The 20,207-nt window shown below is 48.6% G+C and overlaps 1 protein-coding gene across 2 annotated transcripts in view; it reads right to left on the bottom strand.

Moving 5' to 3' along the window:
• Window positions 1-2,198: 2,198 nt before the first annotated feature.
• Window positions 2,199-20,207, bottom strand: part of YPEL2 (yippee like 2) — a 33,632-nt gene continuing 15,623 nt past the window's right edge. The window contains exons 2-5 of one of the 2 annotated variants that reach the window (XR_010745125.1): window positions 9,779-9,822; window positions 8,921-9,029; window positions 6,825-7,065; window positions 2,199-3,087 (exon numbers count right to left, since the gene is read on the bottom strand). Coding sequence is in view for 1 of the 2 variants with exons in the window: in XM_066333492.1 (XP_066189589.1) it covers window positions 6,976-7,065; window positions 8,921-9,029; window positions 9,779-9,822 (243 nt within the window). In the remaining variant the exon portion in view is untranslated. Of the gene's footprint in view, window positions 7,066-8,920; window positions 9,030-9,778; window positions 9,823-20,207 lie in introns of both variants that reach the window. The other variant, XM_066333492.1, reaches the window with a different exon arrangement.

Genomic DNA, 20,207 nt, shown 5'->3' with positions numbered 1-20,207 from the left:
GCCTCATTCCTGGGCAAACTTTGTGCTCACAGCACCCCCAGATTCCCCCGAACAGAGCAGGACCCCGCTTGGCTCGGTGGTTTTTGGGGGTCACAAGGAGAGGGGTGGCAGTGGGGCTCTGTCATTCCCCCTCTCTGCAGACAGGGCAGTCCCCGCAGGGTCACCCCGTTCCAGGTGACATTTCCCGCGTGCCTGGCCCGCTTCTCTGGGGGACATTTCTCGGTCAGCAACAGAGAAGGACCTCGGCTCTATTTATACCCCACCCTGGAGCCGGGTAAAAATAACCCCGGCGTGTTTGGCAGCCTGAAAGGCGCTACTGTAAATCCTCCGTGTCAGCGAGAAAACCGCGCCGGGGCCCCGCGGGGAAAGGAGGCGCTGGGGGAAGCCCAGGGGCATCCCTGAGCTCGGACCCCGAGAGCAGGAGGGAAGGGATGGAGTGAATCTCTGCAGCAGCAGCATCCCCGCGTCCCAAAAACCCGCCCGGGAAGCAGAGCAGGAGTGTCGGATTGCTCTTGAACCGGGATTAAAGGCCACTGGCGCTGCTGTATTTTTAGCTTCGTGATCATCCTTAAAAAAAAAAAAAAAAAAGAAAAGAAAAAAAATCCCTCGTTGTGGCCGGTGGGACGGCAGAGGAGCTGCCCCAGGCTCGGCTGTCTCTAGCCCGTCCTGCGGCCAGGGGGAAGGTCACGGTGACTCCGGCAGCGCTGTCACCCCGCGGGGACTCCGTGCTCCGAGCCCGCGGCTGCTGCCGCCCGAGTCCGCGTTATCTGCCGCCGATTGCTGCTGCCGCCCGCCCCGGCCCCGCTCCCACTGCGGGGTAACGCAGCAGCCGGGACAAGCTGCCCCGTGCCCCGGAGCGCGGCTCGGCCCGGCCCGGAACAGCCCCGGGTCTGGAACATTGCCACCTCCACCCCAACGGCCTGACAGAGCTTTGGAGGCTCTTCCCAAGGCCACTGCTCAGGGACGGCCTTGAGTTGTCCCTCGTGTTGTCACTTGGCTGCTCGGGATGGGAAATACTGACTGTGATGCTTTTTTCCTGGCGTTTTCCCTGCAGGGATTTTCCCGGCTGGGTTGGTGAGGGCACAGTGATGGTGAACAAGAAACGTTCCCACATGCGCTGGTCCCTCCCCATCCAAAGGGATTCCCACCGCCCACACCACACAGGGTTCAAACCTTGGGGATTTTGGAACCATCGGGGGGTTGTAGGAACGAGCCCAGCGCCAGCAGCTGCCCCACACAGACCCTGCACTGGGGCCTGAAGGTCACTTTTTGGCCATGTCATTGTCCCCAGGCGGGGGCAGTGTCCCTGGGGCACACCCAGAGTGTCCCCCAAGGAAGAGCAAATTAATGTTTTGGTGAAACAGAGGCATTACCCTGCCCTGTGCAGGGACAGTCCGTGCCCAGGCCATGGGAATGCCCCAGCTCACATTTCCCGGCTCAGGGCTCCCAGCTCGGGGCCAGGGCTCTCCAAAGAGGGTTAAGGCTCTTCCTCAGCCCCGTGGGGAATTAAGGGCACTCGGCAGCACGGGGCACTGGCACAGGGCACGGGGACAGGGGACAGAGACAGGGCACTGGCACAGGGCATGGGGACAGGGAACGGGGACAGGGACAGGGCATGGGGACAGGGCACTGGCACAGGGCACTGGCACAGGGCATGGGGACAGGGACAGCCACAGGGACAGGGCATGGGGATAGGGCACAGGGCATAGGGACAGGCACAGAGCCAGGGCACACATGGGGACAGGGGACAGAGCCAGGGACAGGAACAGGACATGGAGATAGGGCATGCCCATGGCACAGGGCATGGGGACAGGGCACGGGGACAGGCACAGGGCATGGGCACAGGGCATGGGGACAGGCACAGAGCCAGGGCACACACGGGGACAGGGACAGGGCACAGGGACAGGGCATGGAGATAGGGCATGCCCATGGCACAGGGCATGGGGACAGGGCACGGGGACAGGGACAGAGCCAGGGCACAGGGACAGGGCACGGGGCCAGGGCCCTGCCATCTCCAGCGGTGGGATGAACAGGGAGGGCATCAGCCCATCCCAAAAAGCCCAGAATAAGCCCTGCCTTCCCCCTGGATGTGCTCGGATCCGAGGTGGGGGCAGCAGGAATTGCTGAGCCCATCCCCTGGGAGCAGCTCTGGAGTTTGGGGATTTGCACAGAATAAAGCACAAACTGGCACCAGCAGCTTTAGTACTTGAAAATTTTATTTTCTCAAATGAGCACCAACACATATTGTAAATATGACAAACAATACGCCTCCCTCTAATACTGAAGAACTATATACAATGTACAAATACATGAAAAGGTGAAAACCAATTATTTGAAAACAAACAATTGCATTTATGACTGAAGCAAATGACCTGAAAGAATATGCAAAAAAAAAAAAATTAAAATAAGATCAAAGAAATAAAAGTATACACAATTTGTAAACACAAGAGCATCCATAGACAGGCTGGTATTGGAAATATTGTCCTTAGTTTTGTCAGTGGGGAAAGCATTCCCATTTCCTTAGGAAGAACAAAACAAAGGATACACAACAGTTGTAACAATGAGAACAGCTTATTTGTGGTTGTACCTTACACAATGCCATTCTGCTTGCATTTAAATATGTTGATTTTTTTATCTATTTAGGTGTTGTTTTTTTTTTTTTTCTGAATTCAAAGATGATTTTGTTTCCCCTCTTCTGCTTGTTCTTTTTTTTCCCACCAGGATTTCTGCAGAAAATCCCTGTCTAACCTGATTGTTTCTGAGCACTGAGGCCTCTCCCGTGGTGGGAAGAGCTCCTTCCCACTGAGCTGAGCTCCGTGTTGGGTGTCCCCTCTTCATCCCAAAACTGCTCCCCGTGGAAGCTCCTCCCCAAGCAGGGGAGTGCAGTGAAATGCATGATTCACACTCTCTCAGAGCAGGGAAAATTCTCACTTGATCATCACGAGAGCAGGAGGTTTGATTTCGCAGCGTTGGTTTTGTTCCTCTGTGGTTTGAAGTTTCATGCACCAAACCCAGAGGATTAAAGAACCTGCAGCAGTTCTTGCTCAGCAAAACCCAGTCCAGTGGTTTGTGCTGTTGGTTGGTCCACTTTGGGATAAACAAGAGATCAAATGAAATAAAAACGAAGAAGGGGGGAGATTAAAGACAGGAGAACAAAATAAATGAACTTGACTGCCAAAAGAGGTAAACTTTTACTCTACTTTGTTATGTAGCAGCCTGGTTTAAAAACAGAAAAAATAAAACAGAATGACAACAACAACAAAAAAACCTCCCCTCAAAGATAAAACCAGGATCCAAAGGTTTATGGTTTAGGTTAAAATGGAGTTCAAAGCTCCATCCTCCTGCTGCCCCCAGCGAACCCCAGGCTGCAGCTCCTGTCCAGTCCCAACCCCTCCAGATCTCCTTCACTCCAGCCAATATTGGTGCAAGAGAAAATCCCAGGCCTGGATTCCACAGCCCAGGGAAAGTGGGAGCCCCAGTGGGATTCCTGGAGGGAGCACAGGGGCACTCAGAAGGGGAGCTGGAGCTCTCCTGCAGCCCCTCCCAGCCCAAAAATCCCCCCTCTGGGGGCTGCTGGCCCCAGCCCAGCCACCAAACCTGGCAGCTGGGAGTGCCCTGTCCTGCCACAGCCACAGCAACACACGGAGCCACTGCAGAGGACAACGTAAATACCCATTTCTTGTTTCCCTTTAAACATATTTTCCAACAAATACGGAAGGAAACAGGATCAGCATCATCATCAACAACGACAACGAAAGTGCTCTCAGGGAGGGGCTCTGAGAAAACAGCACCAAATATATTATTTCTTTTTTTTAAAAAAAATTAAATATTATTTACAAAAGTATATCTCACAAGATAACATCTGGGGGTTATTTTTTTTTTCTGCTTTGTCTATATATTATCATCTGAATATTTCTTACAGGGGTCAGGATTTCACACACCAGACAATCCACCAGAGCAAAAACAATTTCAAACTTCCTCGAGTCTGAGCTTTGGGGTAGAGGGGGGGATGTAAACTCAAGGGTGCTCACAGCTGCCCAGACACGAGGCTGGACACCAAAAAAAGAAGGAAAACTCGCTGCTGTCCGTGTTTTCCCGAGGATGCTGCCCTTGGAAAGCAGCTTCCACATCTGCACTTCTCCTGGGGAAAGGCCCCACCTGGCTCAGCTCAGCAGGGAGGTTCTTTGGTTATCTCTGAGTGTGTCCCTCTCTCCCTGTGCTGCTGTGGGAGGCACCAGCAGAGATCCCAAATTCCTGCCAGCCCCCGGGGGATCAGCAGCCAGGTAAAGCTCTCCCTGTGCACTGCACACACAGGAGCTGCACACGCCCATCTCTGCTCATCCACCTGGGCAGGACATCACAGCCACACTCTGGGCTCCCACCAGGGCTCAAGGCCAGGCTCTCAGCGAGACACTGATGGGACAAAAACAATTAAAAGCAGATTAAGAGCTCGACCTATTCAAGCTTGGACTGGTTGCCGTAAAAAGCCCAACACCTGTGACCAGTAAAAACCAGCCAGGTCTGATGGGGCATCGTCCTTTTTTGTCCCAGATGAATGGATAAAAACATTTCCACCTGGCAGCTCTCTGGAGCTGGGATTTCTCAGAGCAGTTCTCTGCACAGCCCTGCCTTTTACAGATGGCTTTTTGATCAGCAGCCACTCCAAATACCAACATCAAACCAGGAGCCCTGTGTGCTCCTCTCAGCCTCACAGGATTTGGGATGATCCCTTACTTCTCCCAGCTCCTTTAAAGGCTCTGTGGAGACTAAAGAGCTCTTTGAAGAACAGGAATTCCTCCCCACTAGTCTAAAGCCAATAAACTGCCCTGGATCCTCAATGAAAGGACAGGGAAGTGGCACCAGGGCAGTGCCAGAGGCCACAAGGCAGCAGGTGCCGTGGGATTCTCCATTTTTACTGGGTTTGTCACCGGAGGCAACGTGGCTGATGGAAGCAGAGACAATCCAACCCAAAAGCTGAAGCAGTTGTTACACAGGCAGAGCAGGAGGGTGAGGGCAGAAGCCACCTCTGGACAGGTTGGTCACAAACTCCACCTCATCTCCCCAAGGCTGTCAGGAGCAGAGCTCTGAGAGAGAAAAACACCACCTTTGCTTCTTCGTTGGGTTTGGGTGTCAGGATCCAACACTGAATTCCTGCTCCTTAAGGAGAGTCTCTATTCACATTCCCTGCCAAGTTAACAGCAAATGACCCTTCCCCAGCCCCCTGGGATCTCTCAGGGCTGGGGCCAGTGACAACAGATTACAGCTCCAAAGTTTCTGCTTTTAAGGAGTCACCATCCCCTGCAAAATACTCTTTTCCTTCTGGATTAAGGAAGATTTCCCCCCATGGATTAACCTACTTGAAAGAATTCTGCCAACACAAAGAAAAACTCACTCGGGGAAGAGATAAAACGAACTCAGCTCAATAGTCCTGGGTTATCACCAGATACTGGCTGGATTGCTGCAGAGCAAACTCCTCCTGGTTCTTTTGGCCTAACACAGCTCCCCTCTCACACACAGTGTCCCTTCCCCACCATCCACCTCGGGAAGGTGCTCCGGGATCACCATGGAAAAATCACAACGGGAACGACTCCTTGTCCCTTGCAGTTTTGACACCAACATCTACCCCTCAAGGCATAGATCATTCCAGGGGTGGTGGGAAGATGTTTCATTTCTTTTTTTTTTTTTTTTTCATTCCCATTCTCCCCGTGCCTGCAAAGGGCTTCTGGGAGTGGGAAAAGGGGGAACCATTTGGGGAGGATACCTGGAAATATCCACCTGTGCAACACAACCCCAGAACTCGGCTCCCTCCTCGCACCATTTCTGGGCCAGGCTCCCCCACTGGAGCCTGAGATTCAAGGAGAAGGTTCTGTAACAGCATTTCCCTACTTGCACTTGTGAAAGGTTGGTAAAACACCACCAGGGGTGCTCAGGGAAGGCCAGGAAATCCGGGGGTCCTCTCTGTCACTGTTTGTCCCCATCCTCCTCTAGGGAATTTCCTCTTCCTTGCCTCACACGTGCCTTTTTTCACCCCTCCACATTTCCTAAGCTGCAGCTCCAGTCTCCTCGTGCCTGAGGTGGTTTTCTCCTCCTCTCTGAAGGGCTCAGGAGTCAGGATTTGGTTTCTCCAGCCGTGAGGACACTCCCCATGGCCGTGCTCTGCTGGGACCTTCGGCCTCCCTACCCTGAACCAGCGAGAGAAAGGAGAGGCAGGGAATCTCTCCAGCCTCCAGCTCCTGCCCCCTCAAAGAACAAGTTCATAAATAGCAAACAAAACACAGACTGGGGGGGGAACTGGTTCTGCCTCGGGCTCAGCCAGTTGGGGCTGAGGCCCCGCCGATGGATTGGGGATTCGGAGAGAAAACGCAGCCGTGAGGTAATTTCTGTCCTTCCAGACAAGGAGATATTCCTCTGTCCTTCTTTAGACAAGTAGACATTTCTCTATCCATTTAGACAAGGAGATATTCCTCTGTCCTTTCTTTAGACAAGTAGATATTTCTCTGTCCATTTAGACAAGGAGATGGTTTCAAGCCTTGCTTAACCAGGACTGAAAAGAGAAGCCCAGCGTCACCTTCGGATGGTTCCCCACTCCCCCACCCCTCTGCCACCTTCTCCTGCCCACACCTTGGGGTGTTCCTCCCACAGCTGGGGAGGTGCCAGGAGAGCCCAGGGCAGGCTGGATCGAGCACTGGGCACATGGAATGGCTGTCGGGCATTCGGTGCATTCTCTGAGCCAACGCCAGAACAGAGAGAGAAGCAGCCAGGGTCAACTCACAAACAGATACAAAGCAAAGAGACAGAGAGACAGAAATTTAGAGGCCAGTCACCAATAAAGATGGAGAAGGGTGTGAAGATGCTCCCGGATTGCAGAGCCTCTAAATGCATGGAACCAAGCGTTCAGTCACTCTCTCACTCTTGGATATAATGTTCGGTTGGATGGCATTCTCTTACACGCTGCTAGGGCTGGGCTCTTCCCACTCAATCCCAGCCATTATCCTTGATCATGTGAGCTAGTTCAATGATGTATTTGCCTTCTTTATACTTCTGGCTGCTTTCAAAAGCGTGTTCCTAAAATGAAAGGAGGAGGAAGGGTGAGACTGAGGTGATATTTGGAGGAAAATCGCGTCGTGGATCGGATCTGGGAGTGCTGGTGCAAGGCTGAGCCAGGGAGGAAAAGGCAACTGCAGGTCTTCCCCTTGGCTCTCAGGAAAAGTGTGAGGGGAAAAAATCTTAAATCTTGCTTCTGGAATATTAAATCCTGCCTCTAGAATCGTAAATCCTGCTTCTGGAATCCTAAATCCTGCTTCCAGAATACTAAATCCTGCTTCTGGAATTCTAAATTCTGCTTCCGGAATTCTAAATCCTGCTTCTGGAATCTTGGTTGTGGAATCTTAAATCCTGCTTCTGGAATTCTAAATCCTGCTTCTGGAATTCTAAATCCTGCTTCTGGAATCTTGTTTGTGGAATCTTAAATCCTGCTTCTGGAATCCTAAATCCTGCTTCCAGAATACTAAATCCTGCTTCTGGAATTCTAAATTCTGCTTCCGGAATTCTAAATCCTGCTTCTGGAATCTTGTTTGTGGAATCTTAAATCCTGCTTCTGGAATTCTAAATCCTGCTTCTGGAATTCTAAATCCTGCTTCTGGAATCTTGTTTGTGGAATCTTAAATCCTGCTTCTGGAATTCTAAATCCTGCTTCTGGAATTCTAAATTCTGCTTCCGGAATTCTAAATCCTGCTTCTGGAATCTTGTTTGTGGAATCTTAAATCCTGCTTCTGGAATTCTAAATCCTGCTTCTGGAATTCTAAATCCTGCTTCTGGAATCTTGTTTGTGGAATCTTAAATCCTGCTTCTAGAATCTTAAATCCTGCTTCTGGAATTCTAAATCCTGCTTCTGGAATCTTAAATCCTGTTTCTGGAATTCTAAATCCTGCTTCTGGAATCTTGTTTGTGGAATCTTAAATCCTGCTTCTAGAATCTTAAATCCTGCTTCTGGAATCCTAAATCCTGCTTCTGGCTGTCTTTACACCCTGGGAAGAAGGAACTGGCAGCATGGAACGTGCAGATTTTCTGTAGGCCAATGGCAATTGCTCCTAGGGCCAGGATTTAGGGATCATTGGTGGTAAAATCCAGCTCTCTCCAAGGTGGTTTGGGAATTTATTAAAGTTTGTTAGAAATGAAGTGTTTCTCTCACAGGGAATGGGATGGATTGTGGTGAATTGAATGTGGAAATGGAGTCCCAGGAGAAGATCCCACTCCAAACAGATGTGTGCCTGCAGCTGTGGAAGCACACAGGAAACCTTTGGGATCCCCAATATCCCTGAGCTTCCAACCTTATCCAGTTTTGATGCTTTCCTTTTTTACAGCCTTTCACCTGGCTTAGTGTAGAGTATTTCTGTCCAGAGGCTGGATACAAACTAGGATTTGTTTAGACACTGGTGAAAACGTTTGGACAAAATGGTGTGGGCCTCCAGAAGCAGAAATTAGGATGCAACATTGGATTTTATTGGAAGGTAATTGAATTTCTGAAGAGCAAACAGATAAATTCATGTTCAACAGCATTTCCAGGGGGAAGGACACAGAATTAATGGAGCATTCTATTATTCTGATAACATCTACCAGAATAATAGAAAAAAAAAAAAAAAAAAGACATTGTGAACCACAGGACTGAAATTACCCTCATTTATGTTTAAATGTCACTGAGGGGCACCCACCAAAACCAGGTGTAAATTCTTAGTTAAAAAAAACCCAACAAAAAACTACATTAAAGCTGATTCTCCAAATGCAACACACACAAAGCAGGAGGCAAATAGATGCTTACAGATAAAAACCTGCATTTTGACCTCCCAAAATGATCTTTCCACCTCCCTCCTCAGCTGAAACAAAGCTGCCCAGGGGCAAAGCCAAGGCCACAAATACTCACATATTTCCAGCCCAGCGTGGTTTTGCAGTTTTCACAGTAAATATCTGCCACGGCGTGCAGTCCTGTTAATAACACCCGCTCCTCTGCGGGGCCACAGCCCACGTTAACTCTGGGACAAAGCACAGATGCTGCCCATTAGTGCCTTTTCCACATCAAGATGCTCCAATAAAGCTGACAAGGATTTCATTGCAGTGTTTGAAAACACGAGCAGGAGGTTGTGAGTTTCCCAGCCGTGCCCCTGGAACAAAATTCCCTGGGCAGTTCCAGAGCAGAATGAAAAGGTAAAAAGGGGAGGTTTTAATGTAACTAAAAAAACTCAATGGAAGCTTTGAACAGGAGATTAATAACGCTCTGGTCGCTCGTGTTAATTAGGCATTTGAGAAAGATTTTCATTCTCGATTTGAGAAAATGGTACTTTTACTTTCCCAAATGGAAAAGTTGAACAATGTGACTGAAATCAGACAGAGCAGCAGTGACCCCCCCCAAAACTATTTCCAGCCACTGGGAAAAATGACACTTAAGTCTTTAAGAAGTGCATATTTAGATATCATCTACCTCCACATTTACAAGACTGAGGCTCTTTGGTGCAGCTACATCCTGGGAGAGGAGAATGACTCAGCCATTAGCTCGGATTTCTCAACCTGATGACGAAAAATATCACCTTTTCCTCGCTGCTCATCTGAAACCTCAACACCACTCGAATATGAATCAGGGGCTATTTCTGCCTCTTTCTCCAACCATTTCCAGGAAGCTCCCAAGTCTCAGGGAGATGTTTTCTGAATTATGGGGTGTTTTTTTTTCTCTTTTTCAGGAGGGTTTTGTTAAATCTGCCCCAAGTGACACGAGTGGGGTACTCACACGGAGTTGAAGAGGTACGCTCGTCCTTGGCTGCCCTGGAAGGACTGAAAAGCAAGAAAACAAAGCTCAGTTGGCTGCTTGAGAGGAAAGAGGCAACTCTTCTCCAGCTCCCACACTTGTCCTTTTCACAGGACACACCTGGAATTCCCAGTGTGTTCATACAGGCCCAACGTGCTGCTCCACAGTTGAGTTTTCTCTCTTACATCCCTGCAAAATCTCTCTTTCCACGCTTTTGGTGTGGATGAACTTCACACCACTCCTCAGCCTCACCTGAGGGCTGCCAAAAAAATTGGTCAGGATCTCTTTTCAAACTGCACTGGCATGTGAATTCACCTTGGGAATTGCACAGCCAGAGGGTGACCCAAGCTTGGGATCTGCCTGTGCCCACAAACACATCCAGTGAGTGCACAAAAGGCCTCGAGGCCTTTTTGCAAGCCTCATATTCCCACTGGGAGATCTTCAGGACCCAGCAGGAGAACCAGAGAGCAGCCAAAGCACCCCAGATAAAGCAGGCTCATCCTCTCTCCCCACATTTCCCCAGGGTGTGAGAGCACCTCCATGGAAAGGCAGAGTTTGGAGGGGTCAGGGCACTGCAGGGACATCCCAGTGCCAGGGTGTGCCACCACCCTGTGCCACTGCCTGGCTCACAGGCACCTGCATTTTTAATGCACTTTTTGACAGGCACACCCTCAATTAAACATCTGGTGCTTGTGAGCAAGAGCTGAGCTGTCTGTACACAGGTTACCCTCTGGGACACCTCAGGGAATGTCTGCACCGAGGGGCAGGGGCTGGGGGAGTCAAAAAAACAGCTTTTCTGCACCATTTAATGCTTTACTTGGCACCTCACCTTGGAATGCTTAGTGGTTTTCTTAAAACCTCAGCTGATTTCAGACCAAAAACCTTTAAAAGAGGGGGACAGGGTTTTGAGGGAAAAGAGAAACATTCATGTTTTACCTCCAGGCCCTTTAACAACGATCATTTCCTTGCTTAACAACAACCCCACATTCCACAAAACAATCTCTGGGGGGTTCCCTGCCCTCCTCGGGTTGTGTCCCTCTGCACCTGCCCAACTCATGGGGAGGCACTCAAAGCCCTGACAGCTTCCTTGGGAAGATCCCCAATTGCAAAAGGATCCTTTCCATAGAGCACAGACACCTCAGAGGGCAAAACTGCCCAGGCAGGGAGCCAGAGCCAGCAGTGCCAGCTGCCTGTGAGGTCTGCAGGGCAGCAAAGGCTCTGCCAGCTACAAAATCCCTGCCTGGCACACGATTCCTGGGCCCTGGAGGGATAACTGCTCCTCAGAGGAATCTGAAGCCCAATATTAGTTGCCACCCAGGGCACAGAAGAGCCACTGAGGATCCAGAGAGGATGCCTGAGGCACTGGGATATCTCTTTGATTCAGACAAAAGCAGTGCCCTGAGGAATTTTCTCGGGGAGGAATTAAATAGGACACATGGCTCAAGTATGTTTGTGTAATTGCATTTATTAGAGAAGCTGCTTTTAATCCCTCTGCAGCACTCCAGCTCTGTGATAGCCCACACCAAACCAGCCTGGCTGCTCCCAAACACACATCCCAGGGACCTTGGGGACAAAGTGAGAACACAAATGATGATTCCCTGGTCAGAAAGGAGGCAGACCTGGCTGCAGCAAACAGGAGGGCACAGCCTGGCCCTGCTGCAGGGCTGGGATGCCATGGAAAAGGTTTAGGAATGAAATACAGAATCCCACAGCAACGTGTGTGCCACCAGAGCAAAATGAAAGCAGATGAAACTTTCTCCCCATCCAGTCCTTCCCAGTAAATACTTCTCTGTAAACACCAAAGGGACTGAGTTTGCCAATAACAGCAACTATGGGAGCCGAGTTTTTATTGGGACAGAAATAGGATTTTTCTGTCCCTGCTGTACAAAGGTCTGTCTTTAATAAACAACAAACCCAGTCCCATCAGCTGTGCTGGGGCTCACTGGACATTGTTCCATTCCCAGGGACAGTAGCAATGGTGCCTGCCCTTCCTCCCAGCTCAGACCAGTGCTTGAGGGTATCTAAAGCTGGTCACTGGGAAAAAAAAAAAAAAAATCACTTTTTTAATCCCCTGCCCAAGCAGAAGTTTTCAACAAACCACTGCTCAGCTTTCAGTGCTGTCTCAACAGTCACCCTCCAGCCAGCAAAGGCTTTGGCAAAACATATAAAAAGAAGGGAGAGAAGTCTGGTAACCACAGATTCCCCAGTGCATTTGCCTCTGCACAACGAAGCTGGCTGTATCTTCAGAAAGGTGGCACAGGCAGCTTTTATCTGGGTGTTGTAACCTGAGCTTCTCCTGCTCCTATGGCACGCCAGAAAAATTGGAATATGCTGCAATGGGAGCTACAGAATCACAAAAAAAACCCCCAGGTATATTTATACACAAGCAGATGCTCTTGTGTTTGTTTTTGTTGTTTTGTTTGTTTTCTTAAGAGACACGCCAAGATTTCCACAACACACTTGATTTTCACTGAAGTGACAGCCAGCAGCCAGACCTACTTTCTGTGCTCTGCATTTTCTCTGTGCAGCTTTTCCTGATACACATTCAAAGGTGCATCTCAATCCCCCTCCCACAGAAACCCAGACTGAAATAACAGCTCCTGGCATCACTTCCCAGCTGAAAGAAATGGAAAGGATCTTTCTGTTGTTGTTTCCTACTGGAAGCCCAAGCACATATTTTTTTCCCCCTGCACTGCTAATGCTCAGTGTCTGGCTGGAAACACATCTGGATGTGCCAGAACACAGAACTCTCCCTCCCCATCCTGTCTGAGCCCTCTGAAAAAAAAAAAAACAAAAAACAAAAGCAAATCCACTCGCGCTGTTGGGATTGGAGATGCACAAACAGCTCGTTCCTCCTGGCACTGAGCTCAGGAACCCTCCCCACCCTTGGGGGCTCAGGAGAGAAGCAGCCAAAAGCTGCAGGGCCCAAGGAATGCTGACTGGAGTGTCCAGGTGGGGACCACGAGCCTGGAGTCAGCAGTTTGGAGGATCCTCTCTCTCTGCTCATCCATGAAAAGATGCTTTGGCAGCTGCTCTGGTTGAAGAAGCTCCTGCCACTCAGTTAGCAGCCACTGGTTATGGCCCCTCAGCTGTGCTGATCCCAAATTAGAGCTGTGAAAGGGTCGTTTGTAAAAAGCAGAGGTTTTGCAGGGGGTGGGGGTGAGGGAAATGGCTTTTCCCTCTTTACCCTGCTAGCCAGAGCAAGGAGCAGCCCAGGGAGTGCCTCGGGGTCACAGTGTGGGGCAGACACAGGCCCAGGGGAAGGGGGAGTTCTCTAAAAAGTGCAGCTCCGGGAGAGGCTGAGCCTGCAGAGAGCCATTTGGGGTGTCACAGATGCTGCAGGAGGCTGCAGCACCCACAGCCAGCTCCTCTGGGTGCCCCTGGATGGGCCCAGGCTGCAGCTCCATCACTCCTGCTCTGCTCCTCAGCCACGACTCTGGAGCTGCCTGGGGAAATCCATTTGTTCTGCTCTCAGCCCCAAGTGCTGACCCCACAGGGTCAGGGAAGGGCTCTGCCTCTGCACCTTTCTGCAGACCTTTGCTCTGGCACATTCCCCTCTCTGCTGACTGCTGGAGACACAGGAGGGAATCCTGACATTCCCCCAGTGACGCCAGGGAAAGGCACAGACTGACAACACAGTCCCCTGCTGCACCCACAGCTCCTCATTCACAGCACAGCCCACTCAGCGGTTCCACTCTCTGAACAGACAGGATTAATACCCCAAATCTTTCTGACCCTGTTTGACAATGGGCTAAACACAAAAAGAGCTGCTGGAATCGTCTGGAAAAAGAGGAAGCAGTTGCCAGGGCTAAATGGCTCCACAGTGCTGCTTGTTCCCTGCAGACTGCAGCAGAGAAAACCCCCACGTACCTGTATCCAGCTGGCAGCCTTTTAACAATCCAATAAAACAGAAATGAAAAGGCAACTGGTCCCACAGAGGTCCAAGAGGGAAAGGGAACAGCGTGTGCCCCTTCAGGCTCTGCTCCTGCAGTAATTCCCACTGCAGGGATGTCACTGGAGCTGAGGGTCACAGCTGTGGCACGTCAGGAGGAGCCCCACGAGCACAGGAACAAGGATTTGCCAAAAAGGACACGTTCCCTGTGGTATCCCCACAGGGCAGAGGGAGAAGGGATGTCACAAACCCTTGGGCACTGCAGCTGTGCCTGAGAAATCCACACAGAGAGCCCTGGGATCTCTGATTTCCCAGATTTTGGGTCTGAGTTACGACAGCCACAGCACAGCACTGACTGTCAGGTTTGTCTGTTCCCACTGCTGATTTAACCCTGACACGTCCAAGGATGAGGTGATCTCATAAAATGCAGCTTGAACACGGAGAGGAGACCTTTAAATAAGACAAAATGTGCTGTCAATATAACCTGGCAAGAGTCTGAGCACCAAGATGTGCCCCAAAGCCCAGGTCTCCTTGTGCTCATGCATTAATCCCCATTCCTACCCTTTCCAACATCCCACACAAAGCTCGGCCTTCATGGCACCTTTCAGGCCAAATTTGATTGACTTTGATTAAAAAGATGAGCCCTGGAATGTGTTTAGAGGAAGCACTGCCTGTAACAGCACCAGGTGTATGATGGCTCCTGGGCAGCAGAGAGAAAACTGGAAAATAAAACCTGTGATAATTCCTACTGCAGATTCCAGGCCAGCACCAGCACTAGCCATTCCAATCATCCACTCACATCCTACTCCAGCATTTCCCAGGGGACAAAACTGGAGAATAAAACCTGTGACAATTGCTGCTGCAGATTCCAGGCTCTGCTCTGACCAGCACGAGCCATTCCAACCATCCACTCCCATTTCCCAGGGGAACAAGAGTTCAATTGCTTGGTCCCTGTACCCACCCAGACTGCAGAGAGCTCCTCAGGGTTCATTAATTCCACCTTGTTCTCCCCTCACAGGAGGGGCAGGCCAGGAGCAGATGAAACACATTCAATTTTTCTCCCATTACAGGAGACACAGAGCCACGTCAAGGGAACAGGTTCCATTATTCCACCTCGTGCACAGATGTGACCTTACCCTGCTCCAGCTGCATTCCTGAGTTTTAATCGAGTTTTACCACGGGTCCTTAATGCTATTTAAAGCCTAAAGTCGATATGGAATTAGTGGACCCAACTCATCTCTGAAATAATTCAATTAATTCAGCCCAGCCTTTATTCCCCTGCAGTTCATGGTGCTGTGCAAAAACACAGGGAACAACCAGGACCTGCTGCATTCCATGCTCAGAACAGCTCCACGTTTTGTGGCTCAGGTTGTGCAGGCTGTGAGCAGGAAGGGGCACAGATGAAAGGCCTTTTGTCTGGTTTTATTCTGGTGGGAGTATCATTGCCATTTTTCACTCTGCATCCCGGGTGTTGGTCCAAACCCCAGCCCTACTCCAGCCTACAAGAATCTTTGTGCTCTGAAATCCCAGTGTTCCAGTGCCACACAACAACCTCCTGAGCCCTAAAACCCTCAGGCAGATTGAAGGAATGGTTCATTTCCAAATTTTTTTCAATAAGGAATTTTTTTGGTCCAGTTCTGTTTGATTTTCAAAGGAAGATTCCCTCATCCTCTCACATTTGTGGGCACTGGGGCTGAGAAAAATCCTCATTTTCACAAGATTCCTAAAAAATGCTGAAGTATCACGAAGCACAGTGGACATCCAGCATCATCCCTGGAATGTCACTGCTGCCCAGGAAGGTGGAAAACCAAGAAGGGATTTAAATGGGTCAGGATCCAGGGGCACATTCCCAGTTATTTATCCATACCCAGAGGGCAGGGGATTTCCCTCAAAGGGGAAATTTTATTTTGCAGTTGCAGAAGGGAGGAAGAGAACCTTTTCTGCAATTAATGAAGAGCAGCACTCACGGAAATACAAACTGCCTAAAATCGAGGGGGTGGTTTTTCCTCGAGCACTTGGATTGCTAACACAGATTAAGACACTGCTCTACTGAGCTAAATCCTGAGCCAAACCCTATAAAAATGTCACAATTCACAAAACAGTTGCAAACTGCTCTGTCCCCTTGTCCCCACGTGCCTGCCAGGCTCACTTCAATCACAACACTGAATTTTCCTCGTGTTTTCACAAGCCCTGTGCTATTCCCTCTCCTTCCTGAAGCCCTGGGCTCCTGGACCCTGTTCTTATTTATTTTTAAATGAATTTCCAGCTCCCAGACTTCAAAGTGAAATTTCAAAATGCAAATGCTAAGGGCACAAACTACTGAAGGCAAATTTAAAAAAAAAACAAACCAACTTCAGATTTACTACTTCTATAAAACTTCACAATATTTTGGGGCTTCTCTTGTGATTTCCACAGTCTCTGGGTTGCTGTTGTGCTTCAAAACTTGCCTTTAAGATGAAAAAGGATGGAAATACTGCGGGGAGAAAGAGCAGATGGGAGTGTTTACTTTTAAAAGCAATTACTCCAATTAATTTAGGGGCAGAGGAAAGCAGAGCAGCTTGGGGAGGCAGGTCCCTGTTGTCTGCAGCCCAGGCAGGGATGTGTGTGATGGTGAAGCCCAGGAGAGCTCTGGTTAATGCTGATCCCTGCACTTCCATGGCCTCGTTCCCAACAGGAATGAGGGAGTTGGCATCACTTTGGCACCTCTGGCACCATTTACACTTGGAAGGCACAAGGGCAATATAAGGAGAATTTTATAATTTACTGTGAAAAACCACAGAAAGTGACAACGAAGCCCTTTCTGTTTAGACAGGGATGAAAAATGCAATTTTTGCTGTGGGTTTTATCCCCTCCACTTTTGAGTGCTGCCGTTTTCCTTGCAACAATCCAGTCATTTGAAAAAGCAGCGGCAGGGGGAGAATAAAGCCCTTTATTTCCACATTAATTATTGCTGCTGCATGGGTTTTAGAGATAAACACAGAGCTGGGATGGAAGATGGAAACTGCTAATGCAACAAGTTATTTAATTAGCAGCATAATAGTGAGTGTCCACGTATGAGTGGAGCACTGTTTGCCATTAATGCAGCCCAAAATATCAGCAGTGCTGACACTTGCTCCTCAGCAAAAGCACATCTGTCCAGGGCAGCAGCTCCCCTGTGTCCCTGGGGAAGATCCACTGCAGGGAGATGAAGTCACCAAACACCTCATGGCTGAGAAGATCATAATTTATTACAATTCTTGTTCATTTATTAATGCATCACTTAAATTCTCAATATTTGTTGTCTTGTCAAAAGAGGTTTTGGTACTGACATTTATTTTATTGCTGAGGATGTGTCCTCAGAGCTGGGCTGGAATCAGACTTTAACTCCTTTTTTCACTGCTGAAAGGGATCATTGGAAATCTCCCAATTCCAGGTATCCAGCCTCAGTTTCTGCCTTGGTTATTGATAATTTTCCTACCTGTTGTGTTAGGATAACAGCTCTGAGATCCCAGTGTTCCAGTGCCACACAACAACCTCCTGAGCCCTAAAATCCTCAGGCAAATTGAAGGAATGGTTCATTTTAAATTCTTTTTCAAGAAGGACTTTTTTAATCCAGTTTGGTTTGGTTTTCAAAGGGAGATTCTCTCATCCTCTCAACATTTCTGGGTGCTGGAGCTGAGAAAAATCCTCATTTTCCAAGATTCCCCAAAAATTACTGAAGTATCATGAACCACAGTGGAGCTGCAACATTAAAGTAATGTAATTCTTCTGCATTTGAGGAGAGGAGACCCTGGGTGGAGTTTCCTTGTCTGCCTGAGCTCCAATCCCTGCCCATTCCAAGGATGAGGAAAGCTGCAGAGGACAGACTCCTGCAGGGATGTGCTGCTGCCTGCCAGACACAACAGCTCCCCTACAGCCCATGGGAAGCCCTCAGACAGCATTTCCTGCCACTCTAAAATAGAAATTATCCTCAGAGATTCTTCTCCCCAAAGGCAGCGGGTGGGAAAAGTCCCCCCAGCATCGCCTCGAATATTTTGTGTGATTAAATTACAGATTAAAACCAGAGCTCTGTGTTGTTCCTGGGCTGCTCTTACGAGGATAAATCAGATTAAAACCACACACCTGCAAGGGAAATTCCCAGGGCAGCTCCTCCCAGGAGCAAGGCCTGGATTTCTGCTGGAATTCCCTCTTTTTCCAGCTGCAAGGACCAACAGCTGAAACTCCCAGGAGGGCTCAGACCTCCCCAGCTCTGAGCTCCAGTTGTTCAGGATTTGCAGCAAAAACCCTGATGATTCAACTGTCCTCCATCCCTGGCAGCTCCCTGGATAATAAATGGGAACAATATTTTATTTATGCCCAGGTCATCAATTCTAAGGCAGAGGAAGCAGCAGATGAAAGGAGAGCTGTTTCCTTGAAGAAATTGATGGATTAGAAAAATCCATTTTTACCCTGTTCCTCCTCCTTGACAGGGAATTCTAAACTCTTGTGATTTATTACCTTTTTCCTTTTTTTTGGAGGGGGGGGGGAACAGAATGAAATATCTTCAAAATCACACAGCACTTAATTGCCATATAAACACAATTATGCAAGGAGGTACAAATTACCTCGGGCTCGTTCTATTAAACAACCATATCCTGACTAAATAAACCCACCTGATCCTGCCTCTCTTCAATCCCATTATGGACAGCAGGATCTGAGGGAACACTTGTAGGGTAAATCCCAGAGGAAGCAATTCCACAGGACAGAAGGATCTAATTTAGGTTGGCTGCGTTATGGAACGGGCACCACAAATTCTCATTTCCCAGCTCAGATTTCACATCCTGACGTTTCCCTGCAAAGGGCATTCGTTTTGTTTGTTGATTCCCTCTCAAACACGGAGCTGAGGGACTCAAATATCAATCCCAGACCCTCCCTGCAAACACCAAACCTGCCTGGATCCATCTGGGGCTGGATTTGGCTGGGAAAGTGGAATCAAGACTGCATCTCCTGCTGAAAGGCTGGAGGAAAAGGACCATTGAAGAGCTTTGATGACACATTGTTCTACTGAGCACCGAAATCCTCTCGACCTGCATTTGATTTTAAACTTCATGCAAGCCAAGAATTACAAGGTGCCTTCCCCTCTCACGTTCACAGCGGTGAAATGGGGAGCTCAAAAACCTCTTAATGACTTTTCCCGGCGCTGCTTTGCTGTTTATCACTTACTGCTTGAACTCTTTAATACTTGCAATTAAGAGCAAGCTCTGAATAATGCCTGGAAGTGGCAAATTCATTAGGGAACAAGAGCTGGAAAGCAGGATCCAAAAGCTACTGGACAGCTTCTAGAAATGTGCATAAAATGGATAAATCTGGTGCATGAAGAGCTCGCAGCAAATAAATGAACAGAAGATTTTTATGCAGTGCTGAGCCAGTGAGACTGATACAATTATGAAATGTGTGAGCTGAAAAGAGGCTGCTGCAGAGTCTCAGGCTGCAACAATGAGAGCAGCTCTGTTTCCATCCCTCCAGAAAGATATTGAAATTCTAAAAATGTAGGAGAGAACCGCAAAAATTAGGTGTAACTGGAAAAAATCAGATTGCACCATGACAGAGCTGAATCTCTTTAGTCAGTCCAAAAAGTGATCAAGAGCAACTTTGGTTACTGCAGACTTTTTACAGGGAAGAGAGTAAGGACTGGAGATGTATTTTATTAGCAAAAGAAATAAAATAATGGCCAATGATGGGAAGCACAAGTCAGACAAATCAAAATTCAAAGTCTCTGATTTTTAATAGTAAGGATGATTAACCACTGGAAAAAAACATGTCCAAAGGGAGCAGTGAATTTCCCCTCTTGAAGCCTTCAAATGGAGACTAACTGCTTTTCCTGAAAGAATTGCTGCAATCCTGGTGAAATGCACTGGCCCATGGCCCAGAGGAGGTCAGGTGTGATGATGTGATGGCTCCTCCTGGCCTTAAGAGTTCATTGCTGTGGAGCTGGGAATTTAAATTCATACTTGGGAAGGAACAAGATCTACTTCAAAGCAAGAATAAAACCCGTGTAATGAAAAATAAGAACTTTACCCTTGAGAAGGGAATACCCATCTCACCTCCTACACTGGTTTTTCCTGTGATGGAAATGCAGGATTTTCATCAGACATGTCTTGGACACTTATTAAATGCCTCTTTTTCCATTAGGTGAAAGATTACTACGTTGTAATTTTAAATTTATTGTTCTCCCTTGCATGCACGTTGCCCCCACCCAGCAAATAACTTCACATCTTCAAAGTGAACTAAACTACAAATACCAGCTGGTTCCTGAGAAGTAAACCCCTAAAGAACACTAAACACTGCCTTGTCCACACGAAAGAAAGAAAAAGGAAAGAAAAGCAAAGAGCCAAACAAAAAAAAAAACCCCAACTGCTGCTGCTTTCACCTGTATGTGGTGCACCAAATGCTCCCAAGGAGCTGAATCCATCCCCAGCTTCTGTGGAAGCACCAAAGCCTCAAATCCTTTTCAGATCCTCCAGCTGCAGCATGGAGCAAAGTTTGGTGCTTTCATCGAGC

Source organism: Sylvia atricapilla, chromosome 20, assembly GCF_009819655.1.
Source record: "Sylvia atricapilla isolate bSylAtr1 chromosome 20, bSylAtr1.pri, whole genome shotgun sequence".
Taxonomy (NCBI): domain Eukaryota; kingdom Metazoa; phylum Chordata; class Aves; order Passeriformes; family Sylviidae; genus Sylvia; species Sylvia atricapilla.
The sequence above is the reverse complement of the archived record's forward strand: the minus strand, read 5'-3'. Positions and strand labels throughout refer to the sequence as shown.